Genomic DNA, 15063 nt, shown 5'->3' with positions numbered 1-15063 from the left:
CACAGACGTTAGCTCAGTGACAATCTTCAAGCAAAAAGAGGAAGATTGGCAACAGAGATTAGCTCAGGGCCAATCTTCCTCACCAAAAAAAAAGGAAAAGAAACAAAGAAAGAAAAAGAACAGGATACCCTGTCTTCCAGAAGGCTTGACGGCTGAGAGGTGCCCTGTTACGTGCTGTAAATACTGCGAGACCAGTGATAAAATTCCTGTTAGATGCCACTGATTCTGGCACATTATTTTCAATTTTGCCATTTTAGCTACCTATCTACTGCCAGCCTCACTCTGCTGTTACATATAGTGAAAAGGATGTCAGTAGCAATGTATTAAAGCACAATATGTAGTTAAATAAGTTGATACTTTTCTCTCCACTCTAAAAATAAAAGAGAAAACTAAGAATTTTGACTGATAATAAGAGCTGTGCATATGTAATCTCCATATTTTGATTAGCTGAGGCTGCCAGGAACGCAGATGAATATTGGAGGTAATTACCTACAAGCAAGAAATTAAAAGTTCACACAACCCGAACCACCTTTTGCCAACATACCAAAATACATGAAGCGTAAATTTCAATTTCAGGTTATCACAAAATTCAGAGTTGGTTAAAAACAAGATAATATTATAATGGCACACAAAGGTCATATATTCCAGAATACTATATAAAATTCTTTCCTTTTACTCAAATAATATCGCATTGATTTGTCACTAAAAGAAGCCAACATGACAAGAAGTGATAAGCTATTAAGTTTGGACTGAAGATAAGTACAACCTTTAGAGACAGTGACGATCTTCCAATCAGAGGAAGGGCCATGATACTTTGCACACTCTGATCCCACTACATTATCACTCTTACTACTTTAAACATTTTCTTTCATTTAAACTGCAGGTTGCTCCACTCTGTTTAAAGACTATTCTGGGTTTGATTCTGGAAAAGGTGGAATAAATGCATTCCACCTCATCACTTGCACTAATTGCAGTGAAAAACTCTGGGCTAAAATACAAATCAGAAAACTCCATCACAGCTATCAGAACTTGAGAGACAACCTGATTTTGAGTCCCCTGGTTTTTGTTTGTTTGTTTGGAGGTTTTTGGGGTTTTGTTGCTGTTATAGTTCGTTTGATTGTTTCTTTTGCCTCCTATATATTCTGATCTGGGTGCTAAAGAAGCCCCAAATTGGAACTTCCAATGAATGTAGACAGAAGAAACCCAAAGAAATGCCACCTGGGTCTACTCAGAGGTCCAGGGAAAGGAGCAGAGAGCTGGGAAACAGAATCATTTTGATTTTATCCTCCCTACTCCAGATGAACACCAACAAAGTGGTTGCCCCTCTTCGTCCCTGCAGAGCTGTTAGCGATCCTGTTGTCTCTCCACATCCTACACCAAATGAGTGCCAGCAAAAGAGCTGTGTCCCTTCCCTCCTCCACCGTCACTGGGCAGCAGATCCCGTGGGATGTAGCCCAAGGGACTTCCCCACTCTACATCAAGATTGCCTAGAAAGATTCAGGGCCACTTATCCTCCCCACCAGCAACCATTCAGTCCCTTGAGCATAGATCTCTCTTGACTTGCCCTGCCCTGTACCAGCTGAGCGCTAGCAAAGAGACAGAGTCCCTTCCTCTCCCTGGGGACATTGTGAAAGTAGACCTTGCAGGACTGAAAGCTGGTAAGAGTGTGGGGAGGCTAAAGCCCTGACTTTCTACCCAGAAGGGTTAGTAATGGGGAGCCATGGGAATCAAACAGTGAAGAGGAGATTGTGGAGAGGAACGAGCTGCAGAAAGGGATACTTGAGTCTGGGTGTGAAGTCCTGAGCCTACCCCAAAGTTGTGCATGCATGAATCCAACCAGAGTCAGCACAGTGAAGATTCTGAACGTTTAACTCGAATTTCAGACTGGGCTCTGGAAAAGATACAAGTGAAATGGACCAGAAGAGCACTGCAAAGGCCTTGAAAACTTGACAGTGGAACCACAGTCCACAGAAAGCGGCAAAGACATCTTAACTGGTGGTTCACTTGCTAAAATAAACGATCATAAGAACACAAATCCAGATATTTAAACAGGATGCAGAATCTCATAAAGTAATATTCAAAATATCCAGGATAAAAATCTAAAATTGCTGGACATAAATTAAAGATAATTTTAAAGCAGAGAAAAGAGTGTAAGAGTGAAGTAAAAATACAACTGGTGCTACTTTATAAGGCCCGGACTACATTCTGAGATTATGCTTCTATGTTGAATATGCTTATTTGGTGTAATGAAGTAAGAACTGAGTGGAGTAAATCCTTCTTGTTCAAAAAAAAAAAGTCACTGGACATAAACAGAATCTTAAGAAAAAACATAATCAATAGATGCCAAACTGAAGATGATCCAAATATTAGAATTATCAGACAAATATTTCAATGCAGCTATTATAACTTTCGGGGAATAAAACTCTCTTGGATATCTCATTGCTCCTGTAAAAAGCTCTAGCCTTCTGAGAATCTTCAAATACCATGAGAATTTGATCTGCAGCTATTTGTCTAGTTAATTGCTCTGATCTGACTGAATAACAGAAGTTTTCTAATTTCTCTGGGAGGGCCAAATGATGACAGACTAGATTAGACACCTAGGTTAAACTCTGGAGGTGCCGGTGAGGTTATAAGAGCTGAGACGTGCAGAGCCATCTGGCTCCTGAAGAGATTTTATTTATGCATCAAAGAGTTAGAGTTTGGATTCAGGCCGTTATATTTCCAAGGGGACCCTTTCTTTCTCTCTCATCTATGGAGTGTCTGGCTACTTATGTAGGAAAATTTCCCATGGGCTCTCATTGGGCAACCCAAAGGTAAGACATGTGGTAAGAGGCCAGTGACACATGATTAAAAGAAATCTATCTTTGACCCAAAAGACTTCATTTTCACATTCAGGATGAAATTAACGAAGATGAATATTAAAAATGCAACAATAACCGTCACCCAAAAAATATGGGTGAGCACTCTTAGAATGAATGGGAACACAGAAGTTCTCAGCAGTGAAATAGAAGCTACAAAAAAAGAACCAAATGACTTAAAAGAAGGGAGAAAAGGGATATGGGGGAATCAAAAAGAGAAAAGCCAAAAAGAAAAGTAATTATCAACTGGTAGATATCAATAAAATATATCAATAATTAATTTAAATGTAACTGATCTAAAAACATCAGTTCAAAGAGATTGTCAGATTGGATGAAAAAACAAGACCCAACTATATGCTGTATACAAGAGGTCCGCTGGAAGCATAATAATCCAGATAGACTAAAGATGAAAGGAAGGAGCTAGCCCTGATGGTCCAATGGTTATAGTTTGCTGTTCTCACTGTTTTGGTGGCCCAGGTTCACTTCCTGGTTGCAGAACTATACCACTCGACTGTCAGTAGCCATGCTGTGGCAGCAGCTCACATAGGAGAACTAGAACTACTTACAACTAGAATATACAACCATGCCCTGGGACTTTGGAGAGAAAAAAAAAAACAGGAAGATTAGCAATAAATGTTAGCTCCAGGCAAATCCTCCCCTGCAAAAAAAAAAAAAAAAAGAAGAAGAAGAAGAAGAAGAAGAAGAAAGCAAAAGGATTGAAGAAGACAAATGATTCAAACATTATTCAAAAAAGATGGAATGGCTATATGATTACCACACAAAGCCAACTTCAGAACAGGGGAAATTACCACAAATTTTTTTAACTTTTCTTCTTTTTTTATTGAGGTCATGATAGTTTATAACATTTCAGTTGCACATTATTATTTGTCAGTCACCATATAAAGGCACCCCTTCACCCCTTGTACCCACCCCCAAACCCCCTCCCCCTGGTAACCACTAATCTGTTCTCTTTGTCCCTGTGTTTGTTTATCTTCCACAAACGAGTGAAATCAGATGGTGTTTGCCTTTCTGTCTGGCTTATTTCACTTAGCATAATGCCCTCAACTTCCATCCATGTTGTTGCACATGGGACAATCTTGTCTTTTTTATGGCTGAGTGGTATTTCACTGTATATATACCACATCTTCTTTATCCAATCGTCAGTTGATGGGCACTTGGGTTGCTTCCACGTCTTGGCTATTGTGAACAATGCTGCAATGGACATAGGGGTGCATAAGTCTCTTTGGATTGTTGATCTCAAGTTCTTTGGATAAACATCCAGTAGTGGGATAGGTGGGTCATGTGGTATTCCTATTTTTAATTTTTTGAGAAATCTCCGTACTATTTTCCATAGTGGTTGCACCAGTTTGCATTCTACCATCAGTGCATGATAGTCCCCTTTTCTCCACGTCCTCGCCAACATTTGTTATTTTTTGTCTTGGTGATTACAGGCATTCTAATGGGTGTAAGGTGATATCTCAGTCTAGTTTTGATTTTCATTTCCCTAATGATTAGTGATGTTGAACATCTTTTCACGTGTCTGTTAGTCATCTATATATCTCCTTTGGAAACGTGTGTTCATATCCTCTGCCCATTTTTTGATCGGGTTGTTTGTTTTTTTTTGTTTTCTGTTGTGCGAGTTCTTTATATATCATGGAGATTAACCCCTGGTCGGATATATGATTTGTAAATATTTTCTCCTAGTTGGTGGGTTGTCTTTTTGTTTTGATCTTGGTTTCCTTCGCCTTGCAGAAGCTCCTTAGTCTTATGAACTCCCACTTGTTAATTTTTCTTTTGTTTCCCTTGTCTGAGTAAACATGGTGTTCAAAAAGATCCTTCTAAGACTGCTGTCAAAGAGTACTGCCTATATTTTCTTCCAGGAGTTTTATGATTTCAGGTCTTACCATCAAGTCTTTGATCCATTGTAGGTGAATTTTTGTGTATGGTGAAAGATAATGGTCTACTTTCATTCTTTTCCATGTGGCTGTCCAGTTTTCGCAGCACCATTTATTGAAGAGACTTTCCTTTCTCCATTGTATGTTCTTAGCTCCTTTGTTGAAGACTAGCTGTCTGTAGATGTGTGGGGTTTTTTTTCTGGGCTTTCGATTCTGTTCCACTGAGCTGTATTGCCTATTTTTGTACCAGTACCATGCTATTTTGATTACAATAGCTTTATAGTATATTTTGAAGTCAGGGATTGTGATGCCTCCAGGTTTATTCTTTTTTCTCAGGACTGCTTTAGCTATTCGGGGTCTTTTGTTGCCCCATAGGAATTTTGGGATTATTTGTTCTATTTCTGTGAAGAATGTCATTGGGATTCTGATTGGGATTACATTGAATCCATAGATTGCTTTAGGTAGTGTGGACATTTCAACTATGTTTATTCTTCTAATCCATGTGCATGGAATAGCTGTCCATTTCTTTATGTCATCATCAATTTCTTTCAATAATGTCTTATAGCTTTCATTTTATAGGTCTTTTACCTCCTTGGTTAAATTTATTCCTAGATATCTTATTCTTTTTGTTGCAATTGTAAATGGGATTGCATTCTTGAGGTATCTTTCTGCTAGTTCATTACTAAATTATAGAAATGCAACTGAATTTTGTAACTTGACTTTGTACCCTGCAACTTTGCTGTAGTTGATTATTTCTAATAGTTTTCTGATGTATTCTTTAGGGTTTTCTATCTATAAAGTCATGTCATCTGCAAACAGTGATAGTTTCATTTCTTCATTGCCTATTTTGGTTCCTTTTATTTCTTTTTCCTGCCTAATTACTCTGGCTAAAACCTCCAGCACTATTTAGAATAAGAGTGGTGAGACTGGGCACCCTTATTTTGTTCCTATTCTCAGAGGGATGGCTTTCAGTTTTTCCCCATTGAGTATGATGTTGGCTGTGGGTTTGTCATATATGTCCCTAATTATGTTGAGATACTTTCCTTCTATGGCAATTTTCTTGAGAGTTTGTATCATAAATAGATGTTGGATCTTGTCAAATGCTTTCTCTGTATCTATTGAGATGATCATGTGATCTTTATTCCTCATTTTGTTAATGTGGTATATCACTGATTGATTTGTGGATGTTGAACCAACCCTGTGTCCCTGGTATAAATTCCACTAGATCATGATCTATAATCTTTTTAATGCATTGCTGTATTCAGCTTGCCAATATTATGTTGAGGATTTTTGCATCTACGTTCATCAGTGATATTGGCCTGTAATTTCCCTTCTTTGCATTGTCCTTGTCTGGCTTTGGTATAAGGGTGATGTTGGCCTCCTAGAATGTGTTAGGAAGTGTTCCATCTTCCTCAATTTTTTGGAATACTTTGAGAAGGATAGGTATTAAATCTTCTTTGAATGTTTGGTAGAATTCTCCAGAGCAGTCATCTGGTCCTGGCCTTTTATTTTTTGGGAAGTTTTTGATTACTGTTTCAATGTCTTTAGTTGTGATTATTCTATTCAGATTCTCTATTTCTTCTTTATTCAGTTTTGGGAGGTTGTATGAGTCTAAGAATTTATCCATTTCTCCTAGATTGTCTAATTTGTTGGCATACAGTTTTCATAGTATTCTCTTATAATCCATCATATTTCTGTGCAATCCATTGTAATTTCTCCTCTTTCATTTCTAATTTCATTTATTGGACCTTTTCTCTTTCTTTCTTAGTGAGTCTCGCTAAGGGTTTGCCAATTTTGTTTATCTTCTCAAAGAACCAGCTCTTTGCTTCAGTGATCCTTTCTTTATTGTTGTTTCTTTATTGTCATTCTTTCAATTTCATTTATTTCTGCTCTAATTGTTATTATTTCCATCCTTCTGCTGACTTTTGGCTTTGTTTGTTCTTCTTTTTCTAATTCTGTTAGGTGTAGTTTAAGATTGCTGATTTGAGTTTTCTCTCTTTTGTTAAGGTGGGCCTGTATTGTTATGGATTTCCCTCTTAGGACCACTTTTGCTGCATCCCACATGAGTTGATGTGGTATATTTTCATTTTCATTTTCATTTGTCTCCAGGTATTTTTTTATTTCTCCTTTAACTTCTCCAATGATCCATTGGTTGTTCAGTAGCATGTGGTTTAGTCTCCACATCATTGTCACGTTCCCACTTTTTTCTTGTAGTTGATTTCTAGTTTCATAGCATTGTGGTTAGACAATATGCTTGATATGATTTCAATCATCTTAAATTTGTTGAGGCTTGCTTTGTTTCCCAACATAAGTCTATCGTTGAGAAGGTTCCACACACACTTGAGAAGAATGTGCATTCTGCTTTTTTTGAAGGGATTGTTCTACATATGTTGATTAAGTCCACCTGGACTAGTTTTTTTCATTTAAATTCACTATTTCCTTGTTGAATTTTTGCCTGGATGATATATCCATTGATGTAAGTGGGGTTTTAAGATGCCCTACTATCATTGTGTTGCTATCAATAGCTTCTTTGGGGTTTGTTAATAGTTGCTTTATGTGTTTTGGCGCTTCTGTGTTGGGTTCGTATATATTTATGTGTTATGTCTTCTCTTGGAGTGTCCCTTTTATTACCATATACTGCCCTTCTTTGCCTCTCATTACCTGTTTTATCTTGAAGTCTACTTTGTCTGATATAAGTATAGCAACACCTGCTTTCTTTTGTTTGCCATTAGCTTGGAGTATTGCCTTCCACCCCTGCACTCTGAGCCTGTGTTTGTCTTTTGAGCTGAGATGTGTTTCCTGGGGGCAGCATATTGTTGGGTCTTGTTTTTTAATCCATCCCACCATTCTGTGTCTTTTGATTGGAAAATTCAATCCATTTACAGTTAAGAGTGATTATGGATATATGAGGGCTTAATGATGACATTTTATTGCTCGTTTTCCAGGTCTTCTATATTTCCTTTGCTTATTTTCCCATGTATTTTGGACTACCAATTCAGTTTGGTAGTTTTCTATGATGGTTTTCTTAGTTTTCTCCTTACTTATCATTTGTATCTCTGTTCTGATTATTTATTTAGTGATGACCATGAGGTTAGTATGAAAAATCTTGTAGATGAGATAGTCTACTTTCAGATAGCCTCTTATTTCCCTAGACTGAGACAATTCCATCCCTCGCTGCTTCCCCTTCTAAGTTATTATTGTCACAATTTATTCCATCTTGTGTTGTGAGTTTGTGGTTAAAATGATGAGATTAATTTATTTTTGGTGTTTTCCTTCCCTTTATCTTTAATGTCATAATTAGGTGTTCGCTAACCTGTTCTGATAGAGAGCTGCAATTTTCTGATTTTGTCTACCTATTTATCTCTTTGCTCAAGTCTTTGTAGCCTCTTTCTTTTTTTTCTGGTATGCAGGACTTCTTGAGGAATTCTTGGGGGAGGGGAGTCTTGTGGTGATAAACTCCCTTAGCTTTTGTTTATTTGGGAAAATTTTTATTTCTCTATCATGTCTGAAGGATATTTTCACTGGATAGAGTATTCTTGGCTGAAAGTTTTTGTCCTCAGAATTTTGAAGACATCATTCCACTCTCTCCTAGCCTGTAAGGTATCTGCTGAGAAATCCACTGAAAGCCTGATAGGAGTCCCTTTGTAGTTTATTGTCCTCTGCCTTGCTGCCCTTAATATCTTTTCTTTGTCATTGGCTTTTGCCAGCTTTAATATATGCCTTGGAGAAGGTCTTTTTATATTGATATAGTTCGGAGGTCTGTTGTCTTCTTTCACTTATATTTCCAGTTCCTTCCCCAGGTTTGGGAAGTTCTCAGCTATTATTTCTTTGAACAAGCTTTCTGCTCCGTTCTCCTTCTCTTCTCCCTCTGGAATACCTATAATACTTATGTTGCATTTCCTAATTGAGTAGGCTATTTCTTGGAGAATTTCTTCATTTCTTTTTAGCCTTAGCTCTCTATCCTTCTCCATCTGAAGCATTTCTATATTTCTGTCCTCTAGACTACTCATTCTCTCCTCCATAATATAAGCTCTGTTTTTCAGGGAGTACAGATTTTTCTTTAGCTCATCCATTGTGTTTTTCATCTCTAACATTTCTGATTGGTTTTTCTTTATAGTTGTAATCTCTTTTGTGAAGAAGTTCCTGATTTCATTGAACTGTCTATCTGTACTTTCTTGCAACTCATTGAGTATTTTATGATAGCTATTTTGAATTCTCTGCCATTTAGATTACTAATTTCTATGCCTTCAGGATTGATTTCTGGGTGCTTGTCATTTTCCTTCTGTTCTGGAGATTTAATATATTTTTTCATACTGTTTGACAGTGTGTATTTGTGCCTCCACAGAGTGATAGTACCTGGTCACAGCTTCCACCTGCTGCCACTGGGTGGGGGTCAGGAGCTGGGAATGCTGAGCCTGTGGAGATCCACAGCCTGCTCACTCACAACTGCTACTTTTCTATCTGTATGCACGCCCTGGCCAACCAGCTCAGCAGGAGCACCAGGTGGGGGAAGGGGCACTTTCTTTCACCTCTGAGGTCCTGGGGAGATTCTTGCTCTCCCTCTGCTATCCACTTTTGTTGGGTTCTGGCTTGATAAAGACAACCCAGCAATAGTTTAGTCACCTCTGTGTGGGACTTTCCCACAGGCTGTGTGGGAACTTAGAGGGCAAAGGAGTTCTCACAGAGGGCTACACCTTCTCCTTTTCCTTTCAGAAGAAATGTCCCATGCCCTGGGTTGCTGCTGTTGGGGAGGGAGAGGAGATCCCCTTACCTCCTTCCACTTCCTCCAGGGGGTCCAGTACCTCCACCTTCAGAAATATGGCTATGTGGGTCTGTCAGACATCTTTTGCACTGTTTGAATGTCTTCTGTTGGTGTATAAATGTCCTTTTCATTGTATCTTAGGGGTATAGTCTAAGGGGACAGCTCACTCTGCCATGATGCTGATGTCAGGCAAAATTACCATGAAAGTTTTAAAAGTCAACATATAAAAGCAATAATACGCTGCTTCTAAGTGAGCTTTATCTTAGCAATACAGGACTGAACAGTTGAAAAATAAATAATGTCTTTTACCATATTAAAAGGCTTAAAAAGAAAGTCACATACTTGTACCAATATAGGCAGAAAAAGTATTTGACAAAATTCAACATTAATTCAAAATAATAATAAAAAAAAAAAACAACTGGGGCCAGCCCAATGGAATATTGGTTAAGTTTGTGTCCTCTGCTTTGGTGGCCCAGGCTTCCCAGGTTTGGAGCCCAGGCATGGATCTAGCACTGTTTGTCAAGCCCCACTGTGACAGCATCCCAGATAAAACAGAGGAAGATTGGTACATATGTTAGCTCACAGCGAATCTTGCTCAAGCAAAAAGATAAAGATTGGGGACAGGTATTAGCTCAGGGCCAATCTTCTTCAGAAAAAACAAAAAAATACCTCACCAAATTAGGAATAGAAGGAAACATCCTCATTTTAAAAAGGCCATCTACAGAAACACCTACAGGTGACATCATTCTTAATGGTAAGATATTGAATGCTTTTACTCCAAGATACAGAACAAGACAAGGGTATTTGCTCTTATGACTCTTATTCAATGCCATACTGGAAGTTCTAGCCAGTTTAAGAAGGCAAGGAAAAGAAATAAAAGATATTTAGATTGGAAAGAAAGCAATAAAACTACCTCTATTCACAGACAACATGATTGTCTACACAGGAAATATCAAGGAATCTACAGAAAAATACATAGTTCATCAAAGACAATACTATTTCTATACACTAGCAATAAAAATTCGAAAACCAAAATTAAAAAAAAATTCTATTTACAATAGCTTAAGAAAAATTAAATACTTAGGGGGCTGGCCCAGTGGTGTAACGGTTAAGTTCACATGCTCTGCTTTGGTGGCCTGGGGTTTACTAGTTCAGATCCTGGACGGGGACCTCCACAGTGCTTATTAAGCCATAGTGTGGCAGACATCCACATATAAAGTAAAGAAAGATGGGCACAGATACTAGCTCAGGGCCAATCTTACTCAGCAAAAAGAGGAGAAGTGGCGGATGTTAGCTCAGGGCTAATCTTCCTCAAAAAAAATAAAGAAATTAAATACTTAGATATAAATCTAACAGGTTTCTTCAGAATCTGTATCTAAAAAGCACAAAGAGTTGCTGAAACATCAAAAAAGACCTATGTAAATGGAGAGACATACAAAGTTCATGGATTGGAAGATTCAGTATAATTCAGATATCCATTTTTTCCAAACAAATCTAAAGATTTAACACACTTCCAATCAAAATCCATGCAGGATTTATCACAACTATAGAGAAGCTCATTCTAAAATATATATGGAAAAGTAAAAGACCTAGAACATCCAGAACAATTTTGATAAATAATAACATATGTGGACACTATGCAGCTTTAAGACATTGTAATAAACTAAAGTGTCAAGACAGAATAGTACTGGTGAAAAGATAAACACATAGATCAATGAAAAAGAAGAGATACTCTAGAAATAGACCCACTCAATTATTGTCAGCTTACTTTTCACAAAGGTGCAAAGCGAATTCAACGGAAAAAGGCAGTCTTCACAACAATTGATTCTTGGAATAAGTGGCATCCATATTAAAAAAATAATAATCCTCAACCTATATCTTGTACCATATACAAAAAAATATTCAAAATGTAAACTTGAGCTGATACAAAATTTAAAACAAAAAACTAAATGTAAAACATAAAAGTATAAAATTCTTAGGTGAAAATAAAGGAGAAACTATTTATGACTTTGCTTTAGGAAAGAGTTCTTAGATACAACACCAAACTCATGATCTGTAAAAGAAAAAAAATGGTGAATTAGACTTCATCACTATGAAAAAGACTTCTACTCTGTGAAAGACACTTTTAAGAGAATAAAAAGATCAGCCACAGACTGGAAGAAAATATTGGCAAATTGCATATCAGACAAAGGATGTGTATGCAAAATATCTAAAGAATCCTCAAAACTGAACAATAAGAAAACAACCCAATTTTTAAAAAATGGGCAGAAGGTTTTAACAGATATTTTACCAAAGAAGGTATATGGATGGCAAATAAGCATTTGAAATGATGCCCAACATCATTAGTCATCACACAAAAAGCGAATCAAAAGCACAATGAGATCCTATTACACATCTATTAGTACAGTTTAAAGAATAATGACAGTTCCAAGTGTTGATGAGGATGGGAGGAAACAGGAAGCCTCAAACACTGCTGATGGGAACGTAAAAGGGCATGGCCACTCTAAAAAACAGTTTGACAGTTTCTTACAAACCTAAGCATATACACTTATCATATAACTCAGCAAATGCACTGTAGGTATTTATGCTTGAGAAATGAAAACTAATTTTTGCACAAAACCTGTACTTGAATATATATAACAGCATTATTTATAATTGCCCAAAGCTAGAAACAATCTAAATATCCTTTGAGGAGTGAATGGATTCATAAACTGGTTAGTATTTCCACACAATGGCATATATAAAAGAACAAATTATTGATACACACAATAACTTACATGGATCTTGAATGTATTTTTCTAAATGAAATAACACAGTCTCAGAGGGTCACATACTGTATTATTCCATTTAAATGACATTCTGGAGAAGGCAAAAACATAGAAATGGAGAAAAATCAGTGGCTATCAGGGGTTAGGGATGGGGAGAGTCAGAATACAAAGGTGATGTCATGAGGGAATTCTTTGGCAGTGTTGATATTTTCTGTATCCATCTGTGGTGATGATTATAAGAACATATACAAGTATTAAAAACTCATAGTATTGTACAACAAAAAATGGATTTTTCTCTCGGTAAATGTAAAAAACTAAACACATTCTAAAAAACTCTTCTGAGGACTTTGTGTAACTCACATTGGAATAAAATTCTCAGGATTTAAGAGTACAATAAAATGTTTAAATCTCACACCACTTAAAGACTATATGCAAACCTGGGTTACCAAACAGGAGAAAATCAAGAAGCTAGAGGCAATCATGTAACGAGTATCAAAAAGAAATATATATAGGCTCTCCCACAAATAACGAATATATGTAAGTACTCAAAATTCCTCAAAACCACCCAGATATGGATGGGGGGAGTGTGGAGAATATGAAGACTTATGCAAGAGGAAGTGAAGTGAGAGAGATATTAGAGTAATCTAGCCTCTGCTTCAAAGGAAGGGTATGGTAATTTTCCAGGTAGAAAGACTTCACCTCAATACTCACTTCCGTTCAGCTCTTTCCCTACTACCTGGAAGAGATGACCAATAGTTCTCAATACCTCTTCAATGGCACCTGCAGAAATCCTGTGACCTGCAACGTTTATCACATCGTCAACTCGAGACATAACATATACATAGCCTTCTTCATCCATGTAACCAGCATCCATGGTGTCATAATATCCCTGAAAATAAGAATAAATAATGTCCAATTAGCATGTATTGCTAGATAATACAGTCATTTTTAAGTTTGGTTTAAATGGGATAGAAATGGATTTACGCATTTGACTTTCATAACTAGACTATGGAATTAAATTACTTTTGGTTTTGATAACTTACTAGAATCTCTTTGCTCCTCTAACAGCCAGGAATAAATTAAAGAGTTCTTATATATGTTCAAGTTAAGTGTTTGAACTTAAGAGTTGTAAAGTTTATGAACCCAATTTTTTTTTTAATGGAGACGTAATAGCTTAGTATTTCTCATATACTTTGGTATTCCAAAGTAATTCTTTGATAGATTTCTTCTTTAATTGTGTTAATTTTTAAAAGCTTTAAAGCTCCCTAAACATAATTATAAAATAGAGCATTAGTTTATTAACATGAATTTGGATTGTACTCGAGCTTCGGTGAAATATAATTGTACTATGAAATTTAATTTTTAATCAACTCAAAGTAGCAGCACATATTCACTGGTCCAGAAGGCACAATAGAATGAAAAATCAGGAAGAAGAAGAAGTAGAAAGAAAGAAATATTACTTCCCCTAATAATTCTGAGTGATCTTGATACCTATGTTTATGAGCATAGGCTTCAGGACAAATCCAGGTGAGTCACTATTTGTGTTTCTTAATCTTTGTGAGACTCAGTATGCCCATCTGTTAAACAGGGTAATGAACTATACCTTATAAGGCTTCAATGAGCGTAAATGGGATGGCGTATATGAAAAGGGCAGACCCTGGCACACCATGAGCCCGCAATAATTGGCAGGTCTTTTTGCAATTACTATTGCAGTTCCTATTAGACGGACAGCCTAGAGTCCAGTTAAAGTGCACAGACTCTGGAGCCAGACTATATGGGTTCAAATGTCAGCTCCATCACTTTCAAGCTATGGGCAAATTACTCAACCCTTCTGTGCATAGATTAGAAATTTGAGGTCAGGGTAACAAGGCAGGATATAGAGCCATTCCATATAGTTCAACCATAAACTGGGCTTTGAAGGAGATTTCAATGCAGGTGATCACATCAAAACTACATGCACATACTATTTGCCACTGTCAGGTGGTAATTAATCCTATCAGTACTCTGATGATTGAAGTGTGGTCCATCAGGCAGACAGATTGGGCTGACTGGAGTCAATACACTGACACATCTTCCTGCCAGCGGCCCTCAGGGCATGTTTAATCTTGGCTACTGAGGTCATTTAACTCTGAGATCTTTTTCTAAAGGAAGCTATTCTAATTCTGGTCATGTATATAGTTGATTAGGTTAGCTGTCCTTTACTCACAAACAAAAAAGATAAAACGCTAAATACTTAGAATCACTTTTTTAAAATAAAATTCTGATCGTTCATTCTTTTTTTACCTCGTGCTTAATGAGGACCAGATATCTCCCTCAGGGAAAGAAACAGAAGTTTCTTTCTGACCTGTATCATCACTAATGTGTTGTTACAAACACAAAACACATGACCGTGGTACAGAGTAACAGGTCAATGACAAAACGGAACAGAGGGAGGCATATGTTCTGTTATCCCGGGCACTGGGGGTTGTGATTTGAGAACACTGTCCTATCATGTATCTACATTTTAAAATGGGATTTTAAAATACAAAGCTCAGGGAACACTCAGGAGAAAATGTCAAAAATAAGTAAAGAAATGGAAAAATACAACTTCTGAGACAGCCAAATGAGTTTTGCTCAGGTAACCAGAAGTAGAAGAGATTAAAGGGTCCTAGTGGCAGTATACAATTCTGATCAGGTGCTCTCGGTCTGCAGAGGAATCCAATGGAGGAAATAATATCGAAAGCACAAAAATGTTTTAAGTTAACAAAAAATTCCTGATATCAAGGGAACATGGAATTCCA

The 15063-nt window shown here is 37.0% G+C and overlaps 1 protein-coding gene across 1 annotated transcript in view; it reads right to left on the bottom strand.

The window, feature by feature from the left end:
* ACSS3 (acyl-CoA synthetase short chain family member 3) overlaps positions 1 to 15063 on the bottom strand; it is a 168741-nt gene that overhangs the window by 8220 nt on the left and 145458 nt on the right. Inside the window, exon 13 of the mRNA XM_001915509.6 lies at positions 13050 to 13172. Coding sequence (XP_001915544.2) covers positions 13050 to 13172 — 123 coding nt within the window. The remainder of the gene's footprint in view (positions 1 to 13049; positions 13173 to 15063) is intronic.

This window comes from Equus caballus, chromosome 28, assembly GCF_041296265.1.
Source record: "Equus caballus isolate H_3958 breed thoroughbred chromosome 28, TB-T2T, whole genome shotgun sequence".
Taxonomy (NCBI): Eukaryota; Metazoa; Chordata; class Mammalia; order Perissodactyla; family Equidae; genus Equus; species Equus caballus.
The sequence above is the reverse complement of the archived record's forward strand: the minus strand, read 5'-3'. Positions and strand labels throughout refer to the sequence as shown.